Source organism: Chinchilla lanigera, unplaced genomic scaffold (genome assembly GCF_000276665.1).
Source record: "Chinchilla lanigera isolate Chin_1 unplaced genomic scaffold, ChiLan1.0 scaffold00030, whole genome shotgun sequence".
Classification (NCBI taxonomy): Eukaryota; Metazoa; Chordata; class Mammalia; order Rodentia; family Chinchillidae; genus Chinchilla; species Chinchilla lanigera.
Genome location: NW_004955431.1, coordinates 13,335,831 through 13,346,128, shown reverse-complemented (window position 1 = coordinate 13,346,128; position 10,298 = coordinate 13,335,831). Strand labels below are relative to the sequence as shown.

The 10,298-nt window shown below is 34.1% G+C and overlaps 1 protein-coding gene across 2 annotated transcripts in view; it reads right to left on the bottom strand.

Annotated features, from left to right (window-relative positions):
* Positions 1 to 10,298, bottom strand: part of N4bp2l2 (NEDD4 binding protein 2-like 2) — a 104,016-nt gene that overhangs the window by 71,962 nt on the left and 21,756 nt on the right. For both annotated transcript variants that reach the window (XM_013515878.1, XM_005387711.2), the window contains exons 4-6: positions 8,970 to 9,058; positions 8,528 to 8,604; positions 5,688 to 5,834 (exon numbers count right to left, since the gene is read on the bottom strand). In XM_013515878.1, coding sequence (XP_013371332.1) covers positions 5,688 to 5,834; positions 8,528 to 8,604; positions 8,970 to 9,058 — 313 coding nt within the window. The remainder of the gene's footprint in view (positions 1 to 5,687; positions 5,835 to 8,527; positions 8,605 to 8,969; positions 9,059 to 10,298) is intronic.

The following is a 10,298-nucleotide window of genomic DNA, read 5'->3' as shown; positions in this document are numbered from 1 at the left end:
TCAAAAAAAAAAAAAAAAAAAATTGAACAGTTCAGAATTATAACTAAAAGGCTGGGGATCTAGCTCAGTGGCACAGCACTTGCCTAGCAAGTGTGAGGTCCTGAGTTCGATTCTCGGTACCAAAAACAAAAAATTGTAACTAAAAAGATGGCCAAAAAAAAAACCCTTGTACCCAGGCATGATAGTGCACGCCTGTAATCCCAGCACTCCGGGGGCTGAGGCAGGAGGACTGTTGCAAGTTTGGGGATAGCCTGGGCTACAAAGTGAGCTCAAGGCCCGCCTGAACTGCAAAACGAGACCTTGCCTCAAAAAGAAAAAAAAAAAAAACACCACCTTGTATAATTACTCCAATAATTACTAGTTGTAGGTAAACTAACTCCAAGGGTAAAACTTTAGTTTTACGTATCTTATATGAAGAGTTAAAACTACAATTAAGAAAATAACCACAACAATTAAAAGTATTTCAATGAATTATATTAAAGCTGCATACAATTTTTTTCCTTAGTTACTAACAAAAGTGAGACAAACAGCCCAGCAATGCCTCTCAAAATTGCTCAGTTTTTCCAATGGTTTTCAAAAATATAGTTCAATTTTTAAAAGTAACATGGAAATACTGACTACCACATGAACACTCTCACATGAAGTCTTCAGTTACTTACCAAAACAACTGCAGTGTTTCTTAATGGGACGTTCTAAGATTAGGGGTCACCCTATGGCTGTGTCTATGCCACATAAAACATTTTAATAGCTTATTGAAGTTAAGTTCTGTACTGAGAAATGTAATAGGTAACTACCATCAATATCACACTTGAAATTTAATAAGATTTTCATTCAGAGAAGAAAACAATACAAATAATTAAAACTTCTAGCAAAGTCAGCTAGAATTTTCTGACACATGTAACTTTAGCTTCTAAAGACTATATGCCTATAACCCCAACTATCTGGGACACTAAGGCAAGAGGATCAGTTTTGAGGCCAGCCTGCTTAACCTGGAGAGAACCTGTCTCAAAATAAAAAGAAAATTATACATGGGACCATTCCTTCGTACCATTTTTTAAAAAGTGCAATTTTACTTATTACTGAGGCTCTCTTTTCAAAATCTGTTTGTGTTGTACATTTACTCATAATCTGACAGTAGCAACATGTTAAGAATTTCCGTGGAAAAGTTATTCAGAAATACCATTTACACACATATATACTCTATTACAAAGATCAGGCCATTCATTATATTGTAACATGCTGGATATAAGTAGTAAACATTCTTTCACAAGTCTTATCAACTTCGTTGCAGGCAATCATAACCATAAACTTTTCAAAGATCTGCTGAAATTTACAAGCCATGCAAAAGTGGAAATTTCTTAGGCTTAAAGTATTTGTTAATTTGAATCAGCTAAACTGAATTAATAAAAATACTATTTTACAAAGTAAAAAAGGAATAACAAAAGACATACAAGATTATCACTGACTCCTTTCCTAGGTTCTATTTTAACAAATTTAAGACTATTTCTTAACTGTCCTGAGGACAATTTAAAGAAAACATTAGCTATGTGTATGGGGAGGAGTAAGTGAAGTGAAGTTCTGTACTGAGAAATGTAAGAGGTAACTCCTATACACACAGGAGTTCTTTAAACGTGATTTAAAGAAGAACACGGTGGCACTTGCCTGTCATCTTGGCTACTCCAGAGGCTGAGGCAGAAGGACTGCAAAGTCTAGCCTAGGCATTTGAGGGAGATGGTGTAGTTTGATGGCAGAATACTTGTGCAGTATGCGGGAGGCACAGGAGTCAATCCCCAATACCACAAACAAAATAGTAGTAGTAGTAGTAGTAGTAATAAACAGTAATGACAATAAAAATCAGTATGCCGTTCCTATTTGTAAAGAGAAAGCCATCACCAAACAGGACATTACTAGTCCCTTAATACAATCTCTCCTTCCTAGTAAACTTACAAAACTACAGCTAACAATTTTAATGAAAATCAAAATTTTATTTAGAAACTATAACCTCTAAAACTCAACTTTTAAAACTATTAATTCAATCTACTCCTTACATTGCCACTGAGTTAGTCTATTGGGAACGGTCCGTGTACCAAAACTAAATGAATACTTCGTCATGACTTCAGGGAGGCACCACTACTCTAAGAGGGCTGCAGATGCAAAAGCAAATAAACAAAGTAATACAACTTCAGCCCTGAGTAGTCACTGCATTTGTGTCAGAACACTACATTAAATGTCAACAGATTGGCAAATCTATCTGGTTAAGGCACTAAAACACCAACAACTATATTTCTTCAACATCTTCTAAAGAGAATACCACCAATTTTCTTTATAAATACTCAGAAAATCACATTTTTGCAGAAAAAAATGAAGTCCAAACAAGTATTTCATATCCTTGAAATCATGAACTTTCAAAACTTAAAATCTTATAAAACTGGTCAGCAGGTGTGGTGGCACATGCTGTAATCCCTGCATTTAGGAGACTGAGGTAGGAAGATCATGGTAAGTTCACAGCCAGTCTGGACTACCCAGGGAGTTCGAAGCCAGCCTGAACTACGTAACTTAGACCCTGTCTCAAAACAAACAAATCTGAATACAAGAAAAACTTTTTGATAAAAAAATGATAAATTCCATAAAGATTTTAAAATTTCAATGTCTTATAGTAGTGATCACTGCTTACACTTTCCATCGTTCTGTTAAAAAACAAAAATTAGTCCTAATACTTGGAGGAACTCTTAATTACTTTTCTGTCTTAAAAAAAGTCTCAGAATATTAATTTCCCTGCTTCCATAAGCATTTATAGTGGTATCTTGATTCACAAACTTCATTCTTTCCACAATTCTTTCTGGTCACAAATGGAACTGGATGAGAAACAGATCAAATTCAATAGTTAGGCTCAATGTTAACCTTATGGGGAAGTTTGATTTGGTTCTCAACTAATTTGGTTTGCAACCAGAATTGTGGAAAGAATTCAGTTTGTGAACCGAAGTACCACTGTATAATTTTTAGAATTAAGCATTGCTTAAATTAATTGGCAATGATGAATAATTTAGTACTCAGAAGTACTAAATTAGTACCAGGAAATGAAGCTGAAACTGCAGTACGATCTGGAAATTTATTTTAACATATCTATCTAATACAGTGTATCTGTCTAACATAAACATGCTTCCTTGTCATTTGTTTCTCCCAAAGGCAATCATTTACTTCTTCAAAATAAATTTGGTTGTCAGTCAAAAAACCACATACTTAAAAAAAAAAACAAAACAGACTTACAGTACTATTACTCCTAAATGAAGTTTTATAAACAGAGGGAAAAGAACACATAGTATATCTAACAGATGTTTCATTTGTCCCCAAATTCAATCCCTTTGTATAATTTTCAAACTGTGCTAATTTACATAATAAACCACAGGGGAAAATACAAGTTCAAATACCAAAAAGTATTACTCTAAGAGAAGAGCATATAAAAACACTGGATGAAGGAGATATGTATATATATATGTGAATATATATACACGCATACACAAACCATGAATTAGCATGTTCTACTTCCTATATAGTTAAGATGAACAAATATATACAAACATCACTTATGCTAAACAAGATAAAGCAAGGTAATACCCAAATGTAAAAAGGACTGAACAGTACACATAAATAAAAATCATACCCGTTTTACTAAAAGCAATGTAATAAAGATCTTGTTGACAGTTCTGTATCTACTTTTCAGCCTCATAACTTCAAAAGTAATATAAAGATTTTAAAAAACTTTTAAAGTAAAGTTGAAAAGACTAGCAAAAGGTTTTAAAACATCATATGAAGAAATACAGGATTCAGAACATGCATTTTTGTTGCTGTTTTTTTTTTGAGACACAGTCTCACTAAGTAGTGCAGGTTGGCCTTCAACTCCCTTGATCCTCATGCCTCAGCCTCCCAAGTGCTGGGATTACAGGTGTGTGCCACCACGCCCAGCAAGAACAGGGATTGTTTTTGATACAGAGTAGCAATATATAGTTCACAATGACCTTGAACTGTGTAGCACAGGCTGGCCTCAAATTCACAGCAATCCTCCTGCCTCAGCCTCCTGAGTGCTGGGATTACAGGCACATGCCACCACGCCTGGCCAGAATGGGGTATTTTAGGAGAAAGTTTAAGCGTCATGAAACAGCCAGTAAAATACATAAAAGGTCGTAAGGGTTAACTTTTTAAAAAATCACTCTGCAATTAGCTGGAATGTTTCCTAATAAAAAGAACAAATCAAAGACTAAAGAAATATTTTCTGTAAAACACTGGGAATAGATAGTAAAAGAGGTGCTAGTGTTTCTTTTCTCATGCTGCAATTAGAATTGCTTATTTAGGACAGACCAGGCAAAGCCCTGTTTGAAGGCAAGAATTAATTACAAGACCTACAATGAAGTGCATCTCAATTTTAAAATTTTAAGTGAAGAGCCGTGAGTGTTGGCACATGACTATAATCAAGCACTTGGGAGGCTGAGGCAGGAGGGTCACCATGAGTTTGAGGCCACCCTGGGCTACATAGTGAGTTTAAGGCCAACTTGATCTACATAAAGAGAACCTGTCTCAAAAAAACCAAAAACAAAACAAGAACACCACAGAAACCCTATGAAAAAAAATTTTAACTGGAAGAACAAAAATCTAACAAAATTATATAGTAAAAAAAATACAGGTGCTATAGAAAAAAATCAGAAATATCATATAGAACAAATGTTCTTATGATCAATGCTAAGAATTGTCCAAAATATTTTTTTATATTAGATTATATGGCAGCTACTGGGCATGGTAACACACACCTATAATCCCAGCACTCGAGGCTAAAACAGGAGGACTGCTATGAGTTCAAGGTCAACCTGAATTACACAGCAAAGACCCTGTCTCAAAAAACAAAAACAAAAACCCTGCAGTAAACTAAATAAACAAAGAAAAACATTGTTAAGAATCACCTGAGAAAGTTTTTCTAACTATGTAGTGACTTGCCTCGTATCCCTTTTGAATCGGGAAGTGTGCAGGGACAGGCAGAGGGATTAGGAAGAAGGGTGATGAATATATATTATGTGATAAACATTTATATATATGTGAAAAAATCCCGAGGTAACTGATACATTTACTGTCCACTATTTGCTGGGGAATTCTGTTTACATACAGGTGATATGCTATTATGGCCTAGAAACAATTTTGTCACACAAATTAGCTGAAATATACACCTGTATAAGGAGTGAGAGAAATAAGTAAGATACCCTACAATAAGCTGGTATTTCTTCCATATTTAAGTTAGTGAAGGAAAAATGTCAAAGTTTCACAGAAAGTTAGACTAAGGTATAGACTATAAAAAGCTGTTCAACATTATGTATAAAATTAGCTTAAAATTCAATTATAGAAAAAAATCCTAGTTCCTATTCATTCTACTACTCAAAGGTTTTCATAATAAAGATTTTACCACAAAAGATTATAAAAGCATTTAAAATACAATTTTATATAATTTTATTTGTACTTTAGAATTTAAACAACTTGCTGGGAACATCCTTAGGCAAGGTAGTCTTCTTTTATTTAAAACTAAACTTTTGAGTCAGGCTCACTATTTTTTTCAAGAGCAAGCAACAAATGTTAGCTGGAAATAGCCAACTTAAAGATTATTTGTGACATAGATTGGATTATGTGAGCCTACAGAGCCTCCCCACCTCTGGCTTCCCTGTGGAGGAGGGAGTCTTTGTGTGCTTTTCTGGGTTGGTTCCACTGAATTCATTACAATAGAGATGGACATTTGATATTCATAACGATCCAACATCTGAGCAATCTTCTTTCGGGACACACCATGTTTATTCCTCCTACCAAAAAAGACAAGGATTGTAAATCTTTTTTTCTTTTGGAACTTAGAGGTTTATAGATTAAATTATTTTAGAGTTACAGAATACAGATTTTAAATAATACTGTGCAAATAAACATTAGAAGATATTTCATTTACATCGTATACACAGACATTCAGAGTTGCTCCCTATAGCAAAATGTTCTTCACAAGATCTGGTCACCAGGCCTACTGAGCACATCCCCTTTCAATTAAAAAATCAAACATTAACAAAATAAAAAATGATGAGATAGTGTTTTTTGAGAACTGAAGAATAGAACAGATACTCATATAACTTGCAAAAAACAAGGTAAAAATATCACATTTTAGAAGTTATTTTAGGATAGTTTATGTAAAATTCAAACAACTTGTTATTTTTAATACCAAATTATTATTAGACACACAACAATTTAGTTTTTGTTTTTTGATTTTTTTGTACCAGGAATCAAACTCACGACTTCACACTTGCCAGGCAGGCGCTGTACCACTCAGCTATATCCCCAGCCCTGACACACAACAACTTAGACAGTTCTCGCAATGTTAACAAAAGACACAGTGTATAATATATGACTACACATACATGTATATATAAGTTTGAAAGAAGGCAAAATTAAATTATTATAGTAAGCCAGAAGCTGCTATGATAAAACTTTAAGTAAGAAAGAGACTACAATTACCAAGTCAAAATAGCAACTAGCTTTACAGGATGAAAAAAAAATCAGAGGAACATGAAGAGCTTCTGAGGTGCTGATAATGTTCTCATGACAAGTGTATAATTGTGGAATAAGAACTTTGTTAAGCTGTATGTATATTTTAGGACTCCTCTGTATACATATACTTTCATGTATATGAGTTTATGGCAACAAATTACTTAAAAATTATCTCTGATCTTGGAAGAACTTTGAACAATTTATCCTCTTAGTTTTCTGTAACTTGACTTGGACATGCAACACACAGGAAGATATTTTATACTTAATACTACAGTCCTCAATTTTCTAATGTCAATTCATTTTTCCTAGAAAGGGACCACAAAGGAAATATTAACTTTTAATATTTCTTACTCAAGATAAAGAAATAGTCCCTTGAATATAAATGAAGCTATAACTGTACATAATCTAACCACTCATTTATTAAGCATAACTCTAATAACTTTGGTATTTAAATTTGTTTTTTCCACCTCAAGTGTGATGCACACAGCAAGGCAAACTGTACCAGATGTTAGTATTTATGTATCTATCAATATATGAACACATAGCACACAAATAAGAAAGAGAAAATAACCAAAGGAATGAAAGGCAAAGGGGAAACAAATCAGTTGGAACACATATACAGAATATTTGCATGAGGACTGGGGTGCTGCTCAGTGGTAGAGTATGTGGTTGGACACACTGGGTTCAATCCTTAGCACCAAGGGGTAGGGGAGAACACCCTGAAGCTGGAAGAGATCAAACTAAGATGGAAATAAAAAAAGGTTTAAAAAACAGGTAGAAATGGCTGCACAACTTTATGAGTATTCTGAAAAACACTGAATTGTATACTTTAGGTTTTGGTTTATTTTTTCTTTTTCTTTTTTGGTACCAGGAATCGAACTCAGGACCTTGCACTTGCCAGGCAGGTGCTTATGCTGCTGGGCTACATCCCCAGCTGAACTGCATACTTTAAATGAGTGAACTGTAAGGTAGAATGCAAATTATACCACAACAAAGCTATTACCAAAACAGGGGAGGAGACAGTGAAGAAGAAATGAGTGACAGGAACAGCAGGGAATGAGGGAAAAGGATAAAAGTTAACACAGACAATCTGAACTGAAAAAGTACTAGAAATCCACAATCTCTCACCACAAATTGTGAAATCTATTAAAGTACAAAAACTCAATTTTCTGTTAACTTAGATGGCAAGAAATCTAAGCAGCTTTGTACTCATTTGGCAGCACAATTTACTCAAAACTAACATTATATAGTGTAGAATCTTTATTTACTTAGACTGTACAGTCACTATTTGCTACAGAAATATTAAGATGTTTGACTGTGAATACTGCCCCGAACTCCAGCAGGGGCAATGACACTATGGAGTTACACAAGCCAGAAAGAAAAAGAAAATAACTAAAGGAATGAAAGGCAAAGGGGAAAGAAATTAGTTGGAACACACACACAGAGGCAGTAACTCCTAAAATCCAAAGAAACTGAATTCAAAAAACACCCAACTGATTCTAAGGATCTTGGTATGGGATTAGGGATCTGCAATAGGAAAAATGGAAAAGAAATAGCAAGATGAAAGGACAAGGTGAAGAAGGTGATGATGTGCCTAAAACAGGAAGGTGAAAGGGAATGGAAAATGACGCCAAGTGGCTTAGCTAAAAATAGCCAAGGGGAAAAGTGCCGATTTTATCCTTAAAAGTTTCTTGGACCTACATTCAAAAACTGTGAAATGTGTATCACATTAAAAGAAAGAAGCATTTAACAAGGAAAATTTAAGAAAATTTAACAAGGTAAGGCACCTCAAAAACTTTTAAGTCAATGTTCCTCTTAACAGAAAATAAGAAACCACAGTACCTATACACAAGTAACGAAGATGACAAGCAAAAGCTAGGAAAGAAATTAATCATGTAAAGGCAAAACCAAAGGAGAAGGAGAAAGGATTCAATACAAAAAAAAAAAAAAAAATCGAGTGCCTTACTTTTCTAATTCTTCAGGATCAAATTTCCACCAAGTTTCAGGTTCATGAAACTCTACTCTGTATCCTTTTCCTATGGCCTATACAAAGAAAAGGCAGAAAACAAAAACCCAGAGAATCGTTCTTGAAGTAAAAAGAGGGCAGACAATTTCATTTAGACAATATTTCTAAATGTCTTCAACCAAGAAAAACTCTACTTTACAAAATAATATAATTTATAAAATGTTAAGGCTGCATAACTGGATAAATCCCAATTATCATCCTCAAATCCAGGAATAACAAAATGAGCACATTCCTTAATATGTATCATTCCCAATTTTTAAAAAACTAGGCAAACCAAGAAATCTTTTTAGAACAAAGACAAATGCTTTAATAAAGATCAAATGAGACCAAAATTTTAGAATATGAAAAAATTAAAAAGAATGAAAAACAGATTCATATTTACCATTTCTACATATGGTTTCATTTCCCAAGCTTGTGTATTAGTGTTGTCTATTATAACTGGAGATCTCCCCTGATCAATAGCTTGCTTTGCTGAAATAAAAAATAAAAACAAACAAAAAAAATAGAACTATTAAAATATACAAAACAAAATATAAATATTTATTAAGAAATATGCTACATCTTCATATTTAAAACCAAAACTACAATCTTGAGTCAATGCCATGAAAAATAAGGACTCCAGCAGATTAAAAGGGAATTAGGAGATGTAAGATACGCCATATATATTCTCTAGACTGGATGCTGGTTTTGACAAACTGGCTGTAAAAGACATCTGGGGGCATGTTATTTTATGAATTTATAGCTAATGAAGCCTTTAAGCCAAAGCTAAATTTTATTTACAGGAAATAGAGGAAAGAATGGAACAAGTTGCAAAGGATTCAGATTAAGTATGAGAAAAGGTAAGGATTTACTGAGACAAAGTGTTAAATGAAAATATCAAGTTATGAGGCAATAGTCAAATACTATCCTAATTAGTTCAAAATATGGAAGGAGAAGGAAGATGTACTAACATGTAAGTGTTAATCTGTAAATGGGAACATTTGTGCTTTTGAAATGAGTTTATATATTTAAAAATATATATAAATAGAAATATATATTTATATAAATATAAATATGGAAGGAGAAGGAAGATGTACTAACATGTAAGTGTTAATCTGTAAATGGGAACATTTGTGCTTTTGAAATGAGTATATATATTTAAAAATATATATGTTTTATTTTAAAATGGGACAAATAGAGTCTCAAGGAACCACAAGTATTTGTAGATGTATATAAAAATGTTTGTTGTTTTCTTTGTTCCTGTATTTATCTTACTTTTTAATACCACCAGGAAGGACTTAGCTAGGAGTACTATTTTAAAATCAACTCCCAAGTGGGAAAAGGAGGGTGAAACAAATATCCCACTGATAGAGTTTAGATCCTCTAGCTTTGCTCAATCAGATAAAAGAGAAAATTTTTTTTAAGTTGTGCATAACTGGCTTTTAGTAGCGTGGTGCCAGCTGGGGGAGGGGTGCAGACTGGGTTCAGGAAGGGCCCTACACTCCAATCCCAGGTGGCCTTAGCTGGGATTGCCTGTCTCCCTGTGCATCTGTGGGCTCAGTCTAGCCACATCGGTTGGTGTACACCACCAACTACAGGACTGTGGACCCAGAACCAAATAGGCAGGACATGACTGTGGTGTGTCCTGGCTCTCGCTGCCTCTGTGCGCACTTTTGGCACCAGAAGTTCACCCGATGCAAACTGCACCTGTGCTCAAAATCTGGGCAAAAAT